Source organism: Procambarus clarkii, chromosome 21 (assembly GCF_040958095.1).
Source record: "Procambarus clarkii isolate CNS0578487 chromosome 21, FALCON_Pclarkii_2.0, whole genome shotgun sequence".
Lineage (NCBI taxonomy): Eukaryota > Metazoa > Arthropoda > Malacostraca > Decapoda > Cambaridae > Procambarus > Procambarus clarkii.
The window spans coordinates 39,068,706-39,088,986 of NC_091170.1; the positions used below are offsets into that span (position 1 = coordinate 39,068,706).

At 48.1% G+C, this 20,281-nt stretch overlaps 1 protein-coding gene across 1 annotated transcript; it reads left to right on the forward strand.

The window, feature by feature from the left end:
- The first annotated feature begins 1,557 nt into the window (after positions 1-1,557).
- Positions 1,558-6,326, forward strand: LOC123760731 (uncharacterized). Its single transcript, XM_069328706.1, has 2 exons — positions 1,558-1,896; positions 6,072-6,326. Exons 1-2 carry the CDS (start codon positions 1,558-1,560, stop codon positions 6,324-6,326), a joined length of 594 nt encoding a protein of 197 aa, XP_069184807.1.
- The last annotated feature ends 13,955 nt before the right edge of the window (positions 6,327-20,281 follow it).

A 20,281-nucleotide genomic window follows, 5' to 3' on the forward strand; every position in this document is an offset into this window, starting at 1 on the left:
TTCAGTTGTATATAGTCCTGGGGACCATTCAGGCTTGTTTGCATTTGTGTTCCTCACGTGTGCCCCAAAGAATGAGGTGATTTGATAAAATGCTATGCCCAAGATTACCATCCGAGTGCCGGCGGGGAAGTGGTTCATATAGCCTCGGCTATCACTTCCTTATGTCCGGTCGTGATGGTCAAGCGGATTAAGGCGTCCCTGTACATACCAGTTGTGGGAGTATGGGTTCGAGTCACTTCTGGGGTGTGAGTTTTCAGTTGTATATAGTCCTGGGGACCATTCAGGCTTGTTTGCATTTGTGTTCCTCACGTGTGCCCCAAAGAATGAGGTGATTTGATAAAATGCTATGCCCAAGATTACCATCCGAGTGCCGGCGGGGAAGTGGTTCATATAGCCTCGGCTATCACTTCCTTATGTCCGGTCGTGATGGTCAAGCGGATTAAGGCGTCCCTGTACATACCAGTTGTGGGAGTATGGGTTCGAGTCACTTCTGGGGTGTGAGTTTTCAGTTATATATATATATATATATATATATATATATATATATATATATATATATATATTTATTATATATTATATATTATAATTAGTTAATTTTTTAATCAATTGTTTTTGTACACTTGAGAAATTAAATATGACCGAAAGGCTTAAATCAGTTATTATAGCATAAATCATATCTATTTCTCTAATGTTTTCTTCACTTGAAGAATGAAGTTGAAATCTTAAGTCTCAATAGCTTAGTTTAACATTGTACTGGGCTTGACGCATGTCGGAGGCAGAAGTTAGCGGAGATGGGTAGAGGTAAGTGTTACCAAACTAAAGTGATAGCTTATCTTGTCCTGCCCTCTGATTGGTCAGCTGGGGCGCTAGGTAGTTCTGTCTTGGTCCTGAAGATGGCTTAAAGATCCTAAGTATTAGCTGCCTGCTGGTAGTTGGATGTGTATTATATGTAGTGCTTCGTCTGACTCCTATTGTTGTTGTATCTCGATTATTTCAGCATTATTTGTCAGGATATCTATGGCGATGCTCTGGTCGTGTGTGTGTATAAATGATATGATCTTAGATACAGCTGTGTTCTTTGCATGTTGCCATGCGCCTTGAAAAAGATGGTGCTTTTGCTGCCTCTTTATTGAGATCGTTAAGGCCGACAGTTCTCAAGCGGGGACGTTAAGTCATAGACGACAACGTCTCTTTCCAGACGCCTTCGATACCCAAACAATAAGTCTTACAAGAGTTCTGACATTCTTGTACAGCCACCAGCACGGAGAGCGTTTCGGCAGATTCTTAATCCTAATGTTCCTCGGACTACGACCCGCCAAATCGTTAACCACCAGGTACTCATTCGCTACTGGGTGAACAGAGGCTACAGTTAAGGATTGGCGCCCAGTCAATTCCCACCGGCCAGGATACGAACCCAGGACAAAGTGCTCGCGAAGCGCCGGGCGAATTCTTTACCACTGCGCCACGTGGACTGCTTGTTACTGCATCAAGGCTCTATTAAAGAGCTTTGACTTGCCATCAGGAGAGTACCAGGTGCCCTGAACGACCTGCCCCAGAATGCGGCGGGCGCCGCCAGCGACCTGCCCTAGAGTGCGGCGGGCGCCGCCAGCGACCTGCCCCGGAGTGCGGCGGGCGCCGCCAGCGACCTGCCCCGGAGTGCGGCGGGCGCCGCCAGCGACCTGCCCCGGAGTGCGGCGGGCGCCGCCAGCGACCTGCCCCGGAGTGCGGCGGGCGCCGCCAGCGACCTGCCCCGGAGTGCGGCGGGCGCCGCCAGCGACCTGCCCCGGAGTGCGGCGGGCGCCGCCAGCGACCTGCCCCGGAGTGCGGCGGGCGCCGCCAGCGACCTGCCCCGGAGTGCGGCGGGCGCCGCCAGCGACCTGCCCCGGAGTGCGGCGGGTAATACACTCAGGAGCGCCGCACAAAACAGCCATAAACACGCCCGGGGCCGTCATAACACTGCCCCTCAGACCAGCGTCGCCGACACTCCCACCTCACATACATACAAATGTACTCAACCCCTCCCTCCCCCCCTTCCCGCAAGCACCAACCCCTTCCCTAGTAACCCCCAACACCCCCTTTACCACCCCCAACCCCCCCTAGACCCCCCTAAACTCCCTCGTTAACCCCCAACCACCCAACACATAAAATATAATAATAAGCAAATCAATAATTTAATTAATTAATAAAATAATCACAACAATGGCAGACGTAAACAAAGGGTTGTTGATAAAACAAAAGAGAGTCGAACATTAGAGGGGGGAGAGGGGGGGGGGGAGAGGCATGGAGCGCGGGCCCCGTTGCGCGCGTCGGCTCTCATTAATTTGGCGCTCATTTTTCAAATATTCAAATGTTTCTCTTATCTCGCGTGTGGCATCCCCCATTTTTCATAAGAGGCGGGAAATTCAAAGTATTCATCTTGTGGAAGTATCGCTCTCAGTGACGGAGAGGGGCAGGGGACGGAGGGAAGGGGGGGGGGGGGGTAGGGAGAGATAGGAAGAGGGGAGAGTGTTAGGGGGAGAGTGTTAGGGGGAGAGTGTTAGGGGGGGAGCGTTAGGGGGGAGGGAAGAACGTTAGGGAAGGAGGGAGAGAGCGAGAGAGAGAACTAGGGGAAGGGGGGGGGGGGTGGAGACGATCACTGGGAAGGATAAACCGGGGGAGATTTAGGGGGGTTGGGGGACCCATGATGAAGGATAATAGACCAGGGGATGGTGGGGGGGGGAATAGGGAGTTGGGGGGAGAGGGGGAGGTGGGGGGGTAAAGGGGTCGGACGTGAGAGGGAACACACCAAGAGGATTAATGTATTCCGGTAAAATTGAAAACTTGGCTCAATGTCCACCTTCAACTCGACAGATGCGAGGCAGGAATCGAGTAGAACAGTTGGGGGTTCATTCTCGACTCGCAATCCGAGATTTCCGGGTTCGAATCCAGGGCGGAACAGAAACACTTGACCCCGTGTTCCCTACGTTTCCTTTCACCTAATACACCTCTTCATCTAGCAGTAAATAGGTACCCAGGAGATCACAGAGGATCACAGAAGAACACAGAGGAACACAGAGAACACAGAGGACACAGAGGAACACAGAGGACACAGGAACATACAGGACACACAGGAACACAGAGGACACAGAGGACACAGAGGACACAGAACACAGAGGACACAGAGGAACATACAGGACACACAGGAACACAGAGGACACAGAGGACACAGAGGACACAGAACACAGAGGACACAGAGGAACATACAGGACACACAGGAACACAGAGGACACAGAGGACACAGAGGACACAGAGAACACAGAGGACACAGAGAACACAGAGGACACACAGGAACACAGAGGACACAGAGGAACACAGAGGAACACAGAAGACACAATAGGTCTTTATCAGACCTCAACAGAGATTATTACACAATTACATCTATCCTTCACACCTCATAATATCTTGAGGTTATCTTGAGATAATTTCGGGGCTTTAGTGTCCCCGCAGCCCGGTCTTCGACCAGGCCTCCACCCCCAGGAAGCAGCCCGTGACAGTTGACTAACACCCAGGTATCTATTTTACTGCTAAGTAACAGGGGCATAGGGTGAAAGAAACTCTGCCCATTGTTTCTCGCCGGCGCCTGGGATCGAACCCAGGACCACAGGATCACAAGTACCGCGTGCTGTCCGCTCGGCCGACCGGCTCCCTATATCAGCCGGTTACTGAGATGGCTTCACTTCAATAGCTATGTATCTACAATTAATCATTATCTACATTATTTGCAGATCTTTTTGCTAATACTTAGCTGTTTTTAGCTATAGAGGAATTACAGGGGCACAGAAAAGCTGCTATTTGTTATCGAGATATATACAAGAGTTGTTACATTCTTGTACAGCCAGTAGTACGCGTAGCGTTTCGGGCAGGTCCCTGGAATACGATCCCCGCCGCGAAGAATCGTTTTTTCATCCAAGTACACATTTTACTGTTGCGTTAAACAGAGGCTACAGTTAAGGATTTGCGCCCAGTAAATCCTCCCCGGCCAGGATACGAACCCATGACATAGCGCTCGCGGAACGCCAGGTGAGTGTCTTACCACTACACCACGGAGACTATTCTTAGTGTTCATAGCACACACCTTGTTCCTTACTCTCATGTCACTTACCTACTGGATGTGACACATGGATACAGGGGCAAGGACTTGTTGTGGGGTTGTGGAACCATGATACATGCCTAACGTATGTGTATATACACACAGACTACCTGTCCCATCTCCTGGGACAGGGACCTGTCACATCTCAAGATAAACCTGTGTGTTCCGGTCCCCGACAAAATGAATTATAAGGCGGAGGGAGGGAGACATTGTGAGAGGTGAGGCTCAGGAGCTGAAGACTGTCCAGCACGTACACACACACACACACACACACACACACACACACACACACACACACACACACACACACACACACAAAGACTATGCCAGAAGAGAGCCTGGTCACTCTATTGAGATCAGAGTGAGGTGTGACGACCTTGCACAAGCACAGTTTAACTCTGCCAACCACATCCCCATAAACCAACACAAGACTCTAACTCACCTACTTAATTTAAAGTCATTTTTGTCTGCTGACTAATCCTTTGGCTCTTCCAACACGACCACGCGGAAACCCTTTTAGCCAAGGAGGGGACGGAGCGGGGTTCAGTACCTCACCCTGTATGTGGTTGGGAGGCAAGCGTCAACTCCTGGGCTCCGACTTTCAGCTATCGGTTGTCTATTACTCTGTGTCCTCTTGCTGGTGGTTATATATATATTTTTTCTTAAAAGTAAATATGGCGTTATCGTTATCTTCCTTCCCTTTTAGCTTGTTTCTCTTGCCCACACTGAAGCAGTGTTGTCCACTACTTTTACAATGAAGCAGTTGTTGTTGTTAAAGATTCGCTACTTGGAACAAAAAGTTCCAAGTAACACGGGCTATGGTGAGCCCGTAGATAGTGTGTTGTCCACGACAACCTGTAACAGGTACAACCTTGTACCTTGCATGTAACCAATGTTGTAACCCCTTTTTGTGTCTTGCATTACACCTATGTAAACGCACATTAATGACCCTTTGTAAAAAGACACCTCGAACACTGTTCATGTAGAACAGACGTAAATCTGTGAATTTATGTTCGTAGGTTAGCTTAGCATTTTAAAAGCACTACAATCACCTTCTGTGGTTGATTGTTCAATAAATCACTGAACTATATGTTAAACAGATCTCTCACCCTGTCCATGAAAGACAGAATAAAATATATACATGCTGATTAGCAATGTAAATGTCAGGCCACGTCTGTGGTAGAACAAATACCAAATAAAAATATCTCAAGACAATCGACTTGAGAATGGTCCAGGACGGACCGAAACGTCGTCGTCCCTTCAACTTCTAGTGTGTGGTCTGGTCAACAAAAAATAATCAACTCGGGACGCGAAAACTCACCATAATACTGTCACCGTCGCACCCTGGAACCTGTTCAGGACGTAGAGATCCTACCCAACCAGTCCTCTCATCTCTCAGTTAAGAGACAGGTGATCAATTATTAATTGTGCTTATCTGCGTTCCGTTAATGATACTTTGTGTTGAATGTTTGGGGGAAAAGAGGCCTGAGAGGAACCTGTCTTCTACCAAGAAGTTCCAAGAGGAACCTATCTTCTACCTTCTACCTTCTTCTACTTCTACCAAGAGGATACTTCCTGCCCCCCGAAGGAAGGAGTATGTTGTACCTGTGTGTCCCCCCCAAAAGGACACTGCTTTAAACCAAGAGGATACTACTATCTAATCAGAAGACACTGCATTCCACCACTAGGACGCTGTCATCAACTAAGAGGTCACTGCCTTCAACACAGAGGACACTGCCTTCATCAAAGGGGACACTGCCTTCATCAAAGGGGACACTGCCTTCATCAAAGGGGACACTGTTTGAAATAAAGGCGACAGTGCTTTAAAACAAAGAGGAACACTGTTTGTAGTCTAGAGGACAGTGTCTTGAAGAAAGAGGACAATGCCTCTAATAAAGAGGACACTGTTTTCAGCAAGGAAGACACTGATCTTAACAAATAGGAAACTCCCCTCAATAAAGAGGACAATCTCCTCAACAAAGAGGACAATCCCCTCAATAAAGAGGACAATCCCCTCAATAAAGAGGACAATCCCCTCAACAAAGAGGACAATCCCCTCAATAAAGAGGACAATCCCCTCAATAAAGAGGACAATCCCCTCAATAAAGAGGACAATCCCCTCAATAAAGAGGACAATCTCCTCAGCAAAAAGGACAATCTCCTCAGCAAAAGAGGACATTCCCATCCACTAATTTAGTGGAAACGTTCACAAAAAATGCTTGAGGAAACATTCGTATGTCTGTGTGTCGATATCGGCTGCACGACCTGGTTATAAAACTCGCTAACCACCCAACTGGTGGTGGCAGTTACATGAACCCATCTCAGCTGTGGTGGTGGAGGCAGCAATTACCATCAAGACAAGAGAAACTCCTGGTTAATGATCTTTTGACAATAGAATTAACGTAACAGTTTTAAATGCAATATTGCTGTAATGTTAAACTTGTATTGCAAATCATCTGAAGTGGGTGGAAAGAACCTGTAATTGGTATACTCTTGCAGTCCCTTCATCTGAATCAGTGCACCCCATTAACTCCCCCCACCCCCCTTCAAAAAAAAATTCAAACGCCCATTAGGCTGCTAATATAGTGGAGAAAATCATATTAACAAAGACCCGATCTAAGAAAGACAGAGCCTACTTTCTATTTGTGACAGCCCCCCCATGCTGGGGATTTTTAGTTGGTTGTCTTTAATTTCTTCTCCTAGGATACCCACTTTAATCTTCAGTGGCTCTATATCAGAGCTGCACTCAGTCTTAATGCCACCAGCCTCACCGAGCACCGGTGTTGCTGCAACAGTGCATCCGACGACAAATACGACCTCCATGGTCACGAATATTGTGGATCAGAGGAAAAAATTCAAGCGATGAAGAACATTATTATTATTATTATTACAACTTTTTAATGACTATGTAGCTAGGGGTCGGCGAAAGCTTAACTATGCTTTCGCTATGCTATGAGAGGGGAGGGGGAGAAAGCTATGAGAGGGCCGACAGAGTCCAAGGTCTAACCGACGCTGGAAAGTTTCCAGGGGGTGGCGTTCTGTGATGCTACTTGACATAGATCGGCAACCTAAGACCTCAACACGCGACAGGATAATATGGTCCTGGATGGACCGAAACGTCTTCATTTCTCCATCTTCTCATGTGTGGTCTGGTCATCATATCTTCAGCCTCGTTATAATGACTCATCGTCTGCATCTGCAACAGAACTAGAGAACCAGTCTTTGCTTATTTTTGTTAATACCAACGATAAAATTGTCCGTGTCTATTGGATCTGTTCGTGTCCGCTTTGTCAATGTCTCTTGATACCTTGCACGTTGTGGTCATGTCTTATCTTGTTATCCCTCGTAGTGATGCGAGATTCTTACTCTCAACATTCTCATATTCTAGCTCTTTCAGCTCCTGGGACCCGCCTTGTGGAGAACCTTTGGAGTGCCTCGATTATCTTTTATGTTTGAGGTTCTGGGTTCCGTACAGGTGCTGCAAACTCAGGTTTCTGTCTCACGTGGGTGGTGTACAGCGTTCTAAATGGCGGGTGCGCTCTTGCGTGCATGTGTGTGATAGACAGAAGCGTGCTTCCGTTTGTTGACTGTAGTAATGACCAGATTAACAGCTCAACTGAACCCTTGTCAGCCCGCACCTGGTAATTGATTAATATATATATATATATATATATATATATATATATATATATATATATATATATATATATATGTATTTTATATATATATATTTTATATATATATATATATTTTATATATATATATATATATATATATATATATATATATATATATATATATATATATATATATATTTATTGACAATACTGGCCTGGAATATTGCCAAAGACCATTTTTGTGTTGCAACAACGGAATTTTTCCTTTCATGAAAATTGCAGTGGAGAAAATCTATATATACATATAAATGTCGAGAAGATAAAAAAAAAAAATACTAAATAAATATTTCGCATTTGATGAAACCATTTTTACAATACGTGGGTTCCAAGCGAAGGGAAAATCCCCAAATTAAAATGAATTCCCCCTTCAGTTCCTGCTTCCCCCCCCCCCCTTATTCCTGTTATTTGTTCCGTCAACTCTTCACTCCGTTCAAAATACGACGTATTAGTAAAAATTAAAGCAACCGTATTATTGACTTTTTTTTTGGCATCGGCCTCGATAGGTTAGAGGGGTTGCTTGGGTTTGTACTTTTCTAGTTATTCAATACAGTTGTCTTTTTTACGGAGTGGGAAAGAGAGAGAGATGAGGCTGAATAATTCTATAAGTTCACTTGACGTTCGGATAAAGACTTTTACGACGCCGGATAACATGTTGTCGCGAGGTCCCTGGATCCGGTGTGTGAGGATACGAGAAAATAATATATGTAATATCAGCCGAATAAGAAAATGTCATTTTACCTATAATTTTGACCGGTTTATGCGAATTATGGATTTTTATATTAATGTCTTGGCCGGTCAAGATAATTAAATGACTGTATATATATAGTCTGGGGCGGAAAAGATAATTGAAAGTTAAAATATTATCGTGACCGGTTAAGATAATTAAATGACCCGGATAAGGACAGTAAATCGTTATATCTTTTCCGGACAATGAATGGCATACCGAGAAAATATTCCGGATCATCGCGTTTCTTATAACCCTAACGAGAGTAAATTATAAAATAACGAATCAACAGATATTCAGAAAAACAACTAAAAAATAAAATAAAAAAAATAAAAAAAAAAAAAACATACCTTGTCTAATCGTCTCTGCCACATCAGTGAATGTTGTTTAACTGCGATCGACGACTCGTCCAATAGATGTATCCAGATAAGCGGGCACCTCACAGGCCGGTCCGATCCGGAAGAGTTATCCGATAAACACGTTATGGTTCCGCTAAATGAAGAATCGATCCGGATATGTCAGCACCTATGTAAACAACCTGGATTTTTATAACCGAGCACTGGGTATGTATACATCGTGAGAGGTGAATACATACACCACTGTATGTATACACCGTGCACTTTACTTCATGGTGAATACACTGAGTATAATATATATATATATATATATATATATATATATATATATATATATATATATATATATATATATATATATATATATATATATATATATATATATATATATACGAAAATATCCGAATGGCGATTCGGCTAAACTAGCGGCGATCCGGATAAAAGTTTATCGGGGGCGATTGAGAGCGGCCGTAGCACTCATTAATACCACCTATTGCTCTCCTGGATCCAGCCTAATAATTTATCCGGCCCGGCTCTTCGGGTCTTGGAAATCCCGGGCTCAACTTATTATAAGTTTGGCAGTGAGTTGATCTCGGTCGCTTCTGCCTGGCCGACTCCTCTCCTGGCCACGACAGGGAATGGAAGGGGGCAAGGGAAGGGGGTGGAAAAGGAGGGGAGGGGGGGGGGGGGTTTAGAAGGGATACTGGCCAACATGACGGTGGTCAGCAGGGACACTGACCAGCATGGAGAGGGGTCAGCAGGGATACTGACCAACATGAAGTGTCAGAATTGTCCAGCAAAGAGAGGAAACAAGCAAGCAACTAGCCAGCAGGGAGAGGCCGGGTAAGTGCTACATTGGGAAGTTTCTGACTGCGGCTACGACTTTCTGATCGGCTCTCAAATTAGGATTCTAGTGTATTTCTGCAGTATTACAGTCTTGGGTGTGCTTATATCTGGAGGGAAGCGGGCAGACAGATACAGTACGAGGGGACGGGCATTGAGAAAGTCAGAATCACTTTAATGAAGAGGAAACAATTTTTTTCTCCGTTGGCATAATGGCAAGGATACAAGAGTATATCAAGAGGAGTCTGACCCCCTAACACACACACACACACACACACACACACACACACACACACACACACACACACACACACACACACACACACACGAAAAGGGTAAAAGCAATGCCCTCTTTTCTGAGCATGTGGAAAATTTCAGTCCAGAAGAAAAACAGAAATTGACGCTGATTCGCTGAATTAGAGGGAAGGGGGGGGGGAGCTTGCCCCCAAATCCAAGGTCACGTGGAATGACAGCTTTGCTGACGATGATTGTCTCAGCAAGAGCGAATTAAAATCACGTGACCGCCGGAGACAGTATATAACCATACTGGTCATCCCGGGTCAAACCACGACCCAGAATTCCACCGCAAATTCCCAGGCGGACAACTACAATTCCTCGAAAAGGACGACGATCGTGATGGCACCAAACTACCGAGGTTGTTCTGTTCAGATATAAAGCGTCACTTTGCACATTAAACCCGACAAGTTACAGCCCCGCTCCCGTGCCGGGTTAGTCCACTACGGGCTCACCATAGCCCGTGCTACTTGGAACTTGTTCCGAGTAGCTGAATCTATAACAACAACACATTAAACTGCAACCTGGCGAGCAAGTGTCCTGCGGCCCATAAATTGCGAGCGACCATGACGATCCTATCCATCCCCAGATCTCCAGTATCAGCTATTGGTACTGGTAATGGCTCCAAAGGGCCTCCACTTACGGGCTATTCATGCCCGTGCTACCTTTTGGGTGGCTTAATCTTTATCAATCAATCAATCACCTGGGTCAAGCCTAGTGCGTCTGGACGGAGCGCCACCCTGTTGGGATCAGGATCTTCTCTCTGGTATCACAGCCAATCTAATGCTCCCAAGTTGTCACGTTTTATTGACTGGGGTGAGAGTTATGTGGTGGCACTACGGAACATTGTTGAAGGTCCTGGCAAGAACGGTTTTTCTTATACGTCAAATAACGAAGAAGATACTAAATCAAGTGGATATAACTAACTAAATCATCATAGTACTTGACTCATATAACCAAAGAGTAGGCCTTCCTCTTCCCTCCCTCCCCCCCCCTCTCCCCCTCTCTCCCCCCCTCTCCCCTTCTCTCCCCCCCTCTCTCTCCCCCCCTCTCTCTCTCCCCCCCTCCCCCTCCCTCCACACTCACCCTTCTGATTACAGCATGCGACATCTTTTCCTTTTCAGATCCCTTAAATACGTCATTCCCTTCCCTTTATTTTCACTCAATGAAGGTGTCAGGAGAGCCACCACCGCGCATAACCGCATTTGAACGACACGAACATGATCAAAACACAAAAAACAAATACAAGAAAGTTATTAAGAGCTAGACCTGGCGTCCCCTCAGTCACTGTTAGGCAAGCACCATCCCCTCTACCCTCCACTCTCTCCCTCCTGCTGCTTATAGGCCTACTCTCTCTCTCTCCCCCCCTCTCTCTCTCTCTCTCTCTCTCTCTCTCTCTCTCTCTCTCTCTCTCTCTCTCTCTCTCTCCAAGTTGCCTCACGCCTCTCCTTCCCTCCTCTCACGACAATGGCCTCCACTCTCATCCCTTACTTCCTGTACCCCTTTTCTTGTCCTCTTCCCCTCGACCCCTGCTTTCTGCTCGTGTTTTCCTTCAATTAATCCCTCCCCCAAACCTTTTACCCTTTTCCTGCTGCTGCTACTTCTGCTGCTCTCCTGCTTCTGCTGCTTCTATTGCTCTCCTGCTACTCTTGCTGCTGTTGCTGGTGCTACTGCAACTTCATCTCCTGCTACTTCTACTTCTGCTACGTAGACGTAATTCTTACGTCTGCTGCGTAAGAATCCCACTTCTCCTTACCTTGTGATGGTTGCGAGGATCAACATCCCCGCGGCCCGGTCTCTCACCAGGCCTCCTGGTTGGTCGTCTGATCAAACAAGGCTGTTAGACGCAGCTGCTCGCAGCCTGAAGTGTGACTCACACCCTAGTTGTAAAGGGATCCTCTGGAGGGTGTTTGTCGAATTCTCTTTCAAACACCGAGAGACGTCGGCCAGTTATGACCATTTTGTGTAACTGAAGCGTGTTGACCAAACCCCCACGCAAGAAGACGAAGAGGCGACGACGTTTCGGTCCGTCCTGGCCCATTATCAAGTCGATATTACAATCCATTTGATAATGGGTCCAGGACGGCCCGAAACGTCATTCAGGGTTGACGTGACAACATTGAATCACGTTATTGTGACTCTTCATCTGCGTGTTGAAAAGTCTCGGGGCGTCTGATGTTGATTAGCTTTCTCCCTCAGCGTACCTATTGCACTCCGGCCTTTCAACGGAGTGTATTTTGCACATCTTATCATGCCACCTGCTCTCATGTGATATTATTTTCTTGTGCAGATTTGGAACCAGTTCCTCTAATATTTTTCCACGTGTTATGTATCTCTCTCCTGCCAGCGCTCTAAAGAATACAGATTTTAAGAATTTAATCGATAAAATTGCCTTTCAACGATATGGAGTAACTCGGTGACTTGGGAGAGGGAGAGAGGGAAAGAGGGTAGTGGTGAAAGCCGTTATTGATAGGACATTAAGCAGACCGAAAGGAACCCTCAGAGAAGTATCGCACGGAAAACAGTTTCAGCAGAGCCCTGAGATGGGGTTCCAGCAGAGCCCTGAGATGGGGTTTTCAGCAGAGTCCTGAGATGAGGTTCCAGTAGAGCCCTGAGATGGGGTTCCAGTAGAGCCCTGAGATGGGGTTCCAGTAGAGTCCTGAGATGGGGTTCCAGCAGAGTCCTGAGATGGGGGTTCCAGCAGAGCCCTGAGATGGGGTTCCAGCAGAGTCCTGAGATGGGGTTCCAGCAGAGCCCTGAGATGGGGGTTCCAGCAGAGTCCTGAGATGGGGGTTCCAGCAGAGTCCTGAGATGGGGGTTCCAGCAGAGTCCTGAGATGGGGGTTCCAGCAGAGTCCTGAGATGGGGGTTCCAGCAGAGTCCTGAGATGGGGGTTCCAGCAGAGCCCTGAGATGGGGGTTCCAGCAGAGCCCTGAGATGGGGTTCCAACAGAGTCCTGAGATGGGGTTCCAGCAGAGCCCTGAGATGGGGGTTCCAGCAGAGGCCCAAAGAGGGATTCCGAACCTGGGCTTCTCCATCACACTCATTACTCAACGAAACAGACAATTTTCAAGACACACCGGAAGCTCTGGATATGGAGACCTGAGGGGAGAGAGGGGACAGGAAATAAGGGGAGCGAGGGAAAGTGCGGAGACGAGAAGGGGAAAGTAGACAAGGGAGAGTAGGGAGGCAGGGGGGGGGGAATAAGGGGAGCAGGAGAAAACAAGGGAATGTAGTCGAAAGGGATGCAAAGGAAAGGAGGCGCTGGAAAGGGAAAGTAGTTCAAAGATGAATAGCAAAGAGGAAAACGTAATGGCAGGAAATGAGAAGAGATGGAAGGGGGAGAGGAAATAGAAGGAGCGAGAAGGAAAAGATTAGAAGTGATCTAAGAGAACTGGAAGATATATAAACAGACAATTACACTACCCTTTAGCAGTGGGGAGTCGAACTGAGGTTTCGAGTTAAGAGTCGAGAGAGATGCGTTGTGCACCAAGAGTCGCCAGACCCGCGTCTGTCTAGCAGTGTCTGTGTTGACGGCTGTGTTGACGGCCGTGTTGACGGCCGTGTTGACGGCCGTGTTGACGGCCGTGTTGACGGCCGTGTTGACGGCCGTGTTGACGGCCGTGTTGACGGCCGTGTTGACGGCCGTGTTGACGGCCGTGTTGATGGCCGTGTTGATGGCCGTGTTGACGGCCGTGTTGACGGCCGTGTTGACGGCCGTGTTGATGGCCGTGTTGACGGCCGTGTTGATGGCCGTGTTGATGGCTGTGTTGATGGCCGTATTGATGGCCGTGTTGATGGCTGTGTTAATGGCTGTGTTGACGGCTGTGTTGACGGCTGTGTTGACGGCTGTGTTGACGGCTGTGTTGACGGCTGTGTTGATGGCTGTGTTGATGGCTGTGTTGATGGCAGTGTTGATGGCCGTGTTGATGGCCGTGTTGATGGCCGTGTTGATGGCCGTGTTGATGCCGTGTTGACGGCCGTGTTGACGGCCGTGTTGACGGCCGTGTTGACGGCCGTGTTGATGGCCGTGTTGATGGCCGTGTTGACGGCCGTGTTGACGGCCGTGTTGACGGCCGTGTTGACGGCCGTGTTGACGGCCGTGTTGACGGCCGTGTTGACGGCTGTGTTGACGGCTGTGTTGACGGCTGTGTTGACGGCTGTGTTGACGGCTGTGTTGACGGCTGTGTTGACGGCTGTGTTGACGGCTGTATTGATGGCTGTGTTGACGGCTGTGTTGATGCTGTGAGCCATTACTCCACCTCTGGCACCGGCAATACGCCTCCCCCCCCATCTCCCCTCCCTTCCACCGAGCTAGCGGAGAGCCGGGAAGGGAAGGGAAGGGGACGGAAGGGGTAGGAGAGGAGGGTACGAGGAGGATTTAAGTGTACGAGAGAAGACTTTCCGGCCAAGTAGCTAGAGGATCAAGACTACTCTCCTGGACCCTTACCCATCTCCTGGCCAGCTGATCCTACCCACCCATTCTTCCCCTTCCCCCCCCCCCCAACACCCACCTGCCTCTCCCCTCACCCACCTTCCTCCCCTCACCCACCTTCCTCCCCTCACCCACCTTCCTCCCCTCACCCACCTTCCTCCCTTCCCCCCTCCACCACCCAATTTACTTTATTGCTCAGTGTAAAAAAAAAAAAATTACGCGCGAGGCTTTATAGAAACAAAACTTATATGGTAATGGGAGGCGACGAGGCGGGAGGGTAGGAGGAGGGAAGGAAGAGGAGGGAGGAAGAGAAGGAGGAAACAAGAAGATATATATTATCTTCCAGATAAGAGGGAAGAAGGTTCTTCCTTTCCAAGGCCATGATTGGCTTCGGAATTAGGTCGGGACCTTCACACCAGAGAGGTGTGAAGCCGTGAATGAGTTCCAACTCATTATTTACAACCTATTATCATGAATTAACTAATACAAGGATTTGTTTACAACCTATCATCATGAATGAGCTAAAACAATGGTTTATTTTACAACCAATCGGCATGAACGAACTAATGAAGGGGATTGTTCACAACCTATCAGCATTAATGAACGTACTCACCAAGTCCGTTGACAGCACAAGCTGTCAACGGACAATCATTTCTATTGATTGTCAATCCACAATCAATAGAAAACGCCATCATGCACGTGAATCAAGTTACGAGACGCTTTTACAACACGCAAACGTGAATGAACTTACGCACAGGCGTTTGTTTACAAGAGGAGGAAGCATGAATGAGCTGGGAGGGGGGGGGGGGAGCAGGAGTATGGCGCCCCACACACACACACACACACACACACTCACCACGCCCACACACCCACTTAAAGACACACTTAAAGCTGTCCTGCCACCACCAACCCAAATGAGATGAGGGGCTGCTCCTGACGAAACACTTTAAGCTTTAGTTTCTCTGTCTTAAGTTTTAGTTTCTCTGTCTTAAGCTTTAGTTTCTCTGTCTTAAGATTCCTTTCTCTGCATGAAACTTCGTTTATCTGAATTAAGCTTAGTTTCTTTGCCTTAAATCTTCGCTTGTCTGTTTTAAGCTTTGTTTCTAAGCATTAATTTTCGTGTCTCTGCAATAAGCTTTTACTCTCTGCAATAAGATGAATAGTGCCGAATTTGATATTTTTGAATGACGTATTTCCCACAAACATTAGTTTTAGTCCACACTTTATTTTAATCTTCATTTTTCTTTATTGGATTTTAAAATATTTCTTTCTATCTTATTTATTTAATTGTATTTGTTAAGGGGTAGACACTGAAGTGTATCACAAGGACCCCACACCCATCCCCGTGGGCGGTGGTGGACCCCACACCCATCCCCGTGGGCGGTGGTGGACCCCACACCCATCCCCGTGGGTGGTGGTGGCCCCCTTACCCATCCCGTGGGCGGTGGTGGACCCCATACCCATCCCGTGGGTGGTGATGGACCCCATACCCATCCCCGTGGGTGGTGGTGGACCCCATACCCATCCCCGTGTTCGGTGGTGGACCTTATACCCATCCCCGTGGGTGGTATTGGACCCCATACCCATCCCCGTAGGTGGTGGTGGACCCCATACCCATCCCGTGGGTGGTGGTGGACCCCATACCCATCCTGTGGGCGGTGGTGGACCCCATACCCATCCCCGTGGGTGGTGGTGGACCCCATACCCATCCTGTGGGCGGTGGTGGACCCCATACCCATCCCCGTGGGTGGTGGTGGACCCCATACCCATCCCCGTGGGTGGTGGTGGACCCCATACCCATCCCCGTGGGTGGTGGTGGACCCCATACCCATCCCCGTGGGCGGTGGTGGACCCCACACCCATCCCCGTGGGCGGTGGTGGACCCCATACCCATCCCGTGGGCGGTGGTGGACCCCATACCCATCCCCGTGGGCGGTGGTGGACCCCATACCCATCCCCGTGGGTGGTGGTGGACCCCATACCCATCCCCGTGGGTGGTGGTGAACCCCATACCCATCCCCGTGGGCGGTGGTGGACCCCATACCCATCCCGTGGGCTGTGGTGGACCCCATACCCATCCCCGTGGGTGGTGGTGGACCCCATACCCATCCCCGTGGGTGGTGGTAGACCCCATACCCATCCCCGTGGGTGGTGGTCGACCCCATACCCATCCCATGGGTGGTGGTGGACCCCATACCCATCCCGTGGGCGGTGGTGGACCCCACACCCATCCCGTGGGCGGTGGTGGACCCCACACCCATCCCGTGGGTGGTGGTGGACCCCATACCCATCTCCGTGGGTGGTGGTGGACCCCACACCCATCCCGTGGGCGGTGGTGGACCCCATACCCATCCCCGTGGGTGGTGGTGGACCCCATACCCATCCCGTGGGTGGTGGTGGACCCCATACCCATCCCCGTGGGTGGTGGTGGACCCCATACCCATCCCGTGGGTGGTGGTGGACCCCATACCCATCCCGTGGGTGGTGGTGGACCCCATACCCATCCCGTGGGCGGTGGTGGGCCCCATACCCATCCCGTGGGCGGTGGTGGGCCCCATACCCATCCCCGTGGGCGGTGGTGGGCCCCATACCCATCCCGTGGGTGGTGGTGGTGGTGATTCAAATTGTCTTAATTTACATGTTTCATAAAATAAATTGTATAACTTGTCCAGTGGTATTCACTTAACTCCCCTTTGATATATTTTGTTACTTTGTCATTTTTAGGTGTTGTATTGGAAGCCCCCTCAGGTTCTCCTACAATTAATCGATACTAAAGTTGCCCTTGAATTTAAATTAGTAACGTAAATCACACAAACTAATTTTCCAAAATTTATTGCTGAAATTCATACTACCCTGGGAGTCCCATGGTTACTGATTCCTTGCCTTCCTGGGGGATCGGTGATAGACACATTCAGGTATGGTTGGTCGGGAAGGTGGTGGCAGTGCTTTAATGGTTTTTATTTTATAATTAGTAATAAATTAATAACCCTTATCCTTGGTGTATCTTCCTCATTTAATATTCCTCTTATATACGTGGCAGTCCAGTGAGGGGTCATGCTGGACTGTAACAGTGTTGAGCTGGGGTATTGAGTGAAGAGAGACAGAGATTTACAACAGAGAGCGTATATTACGATCACGAGAGATAACAAGATAACAGGATTAATACTGGGGAACATTGGGTTATTACAATAGAGGCCGCGGTTATTACGACAGGGTAAAGCGGTCATTACAGCGTCAACCACCCCCCCCCCCCGCCTACTCCCCCCAACACTTCTAGAACCCCCCCCCCCCGTCTACTCCCCCCAACACTTCTAGAACCCCCCCCCCCTCCGTCTACTCCCCCCAACACTTCTCGAACCCCCCCCCCCCCTCCTCTTCCTCCACCATTTCCGCTCTCACGCAACACTTCTCCAACACCCTCTCTCTCCCCTCTTCCCATCAGCCAATAAGAATCTAAATCGAGGTGCAAGGGGAAAAAATGACTCAGAAATCAGGAAACTCCCGCTCTCTCAGCTGTTGCGTCAGCACCGGTTGGCGCACTCCGCTTCCAGGATGATGGCGTCGTCCTCACCTTCTGAGATTCCCCCCGATCGATTCTTGGCTCCTGGCGCCCAATTTCGCCTTGCTGTTCCTCGTTGGAATCTCCAATGAGGCTGGCTGATTCACCTTCCAGTCGGGACAGGCGACTCACCCTCCTGTTGGGATACGTGGTTGACTCGCCCTTCAGTGTGGGCTGACTCGCCCTTCAGTGTGGCTGACTCGCCCTTCAGTGTGGGCTGACTCACCCTTCAGTGTGGCTGACTCGCCCTTCAGCGTGGCTGACTCGCCCTTCAGTGTGGCTGACTCGCCCTTCAGCGTGGCTGACTCGCCCTTCAGTGAGCCACAGTTCTATACAAGCAAATCATCAATGTACAGTATGTAAACAACACTATACACACTGAAAACATCTCCAACACAACCCAAACATCTCCAACACAACCCAAACATCGCCAACACAACCCAAACATCTCCAACACAACCCAAACATCGCCAACACAACCCAAACATCTCCAACACAACCCAAACATCGCCAACACAACCCAAGCATCGCCAACACATCCCAAACATCTCCAACACAACCCAAACATCTCCAACACAACCCAAACATCTCCAAAACAACCCACACATCGCCAACACAACCCAAGCATCGCCAACACATCCCAAACATCTCCAACACAACCCAAACATCTCCAACACAACCCAAACATCTCCAAAACAACCCACACATCGCCAACACAACCCAAACATCGCCAACACAACCCAAACATCGCCAACACAACCCAAGCATCGCCAACACAACCCAAACATCTCCAACACAACCCAAACATCTCCAACACAACCCAAACATCTCCAAAACAACCCACACATCGCCAACACAACCCAAACATCGCCAACACAACCCAAACATCTCCAACACAACCCAAACATCGCCAACACAACCCAAACATCTCCAACACAACCCAAACATCGCCAACACAACCCAAACATCTCCAACACAACCCAAACATCGCCAACACATCCCAAACATCTCCAACACAACCCAAACATCGCCAACACAACCCAAACATCTCCAACACAACCCAAACATCGCCAACACAACCCAAACATCTCCAAAACAACCCACACATCGCCAACACAACCCAAACATCTCCAACACAACCCAAACATCTCCAACACAACCCAAACATCTCCAAAACAACCCACACATCGCCAACACAACCCAAACATCGCCAACACAACCCAAACATCGCCAACACATCCCAAACATCGCCAACACAACCCAAACATCTCCAACACATCCCAAACATCGCCAACACAACCCAAACATCGCCAACACAACCCAAACATCCCTGTACAAGCAACCCGTCTTCCCAGGCTTTCAAAACGTCAAGAAAACGGTCAATTGAAAGTGTCCTCTCCTAACCTACCAGAGGACCCATAACAGAAAACGGAACAGTACCTCACCTGCGCCAGCCACTTCCATTTTCCTGTGCCACAATTTTTGGCCTTATGTAACGCATACGACCGAAAAACGACGTTCTTTGTAAGAGAACAAGGGGGCCAGATTCACGAAGCAGTTACGCAAGTACTTACGAACGTGTACATCTTTCCTGAATCTTTGACGCCTTTGGGTTACATTTATTAAACAGTTTACAACCATGAAAACTTCCCAATCAACTGTTGTTGTTATAAACAGCCTCCCGGTGCTTCGGAGCTCATTAACTGTTTAATAATTGTAAACAAAGCCGGCAAAGATTGAGAAAAGATGTATAGGTTCGTAAGTGCTTGCGTAACTGCTTCGTGAATCTGGCCCCCTGGTGTGTACGAGAGCCAACGGTACGAAGGGCTTGAGTTGAACAAACCTCCCGCCATCTTCCGCGTCTCTTGTGTTCGATACAACTCCTCAAGCCAACACAGAAAGCCTCTTAACATGGCCCAGTTATCACCAATAAAATAAAGTCATTCTTCTGTAAGACAGATGCTGGAAGACCGGCCAGGGAACGGAAGTGGGAAGGAGCAGGAATGGAAACGTGAGAAGGAATATGAAATACATGAACATAGATGTGGGAGGATGAAGGAATATTATATATATATATATATATATATATATATATATATATATATATATATATATATATATATATATATAATATATATATATATAATATGGGATATTATAAATATAATCCTATTTTAACATAGGATAAATATATATATTTATATATATAATATCCCATTTATATATATAATACAATCCTATTTTAACAAATATATATATATTTGT

What these genes read in the sequence shown, in the direction of transcription:
- LOC123760731 (XM_069328706.1), top strand. Translation starts at nt 1,558, where the DNA reads ATGCGGCGGGCGCCGCCAGCGACCTGCCCTAGAGTGCGGCGGGCGCCG. An exon ending in CCTGCCCCGGAGTGCGGCGG is followed by an intron (nt 1,897 to 6,071) that starts GTAATACACTCA and finishes CTTAACAAATAG; the next exon opens with GAAACTCCCCTCAATAAAGA.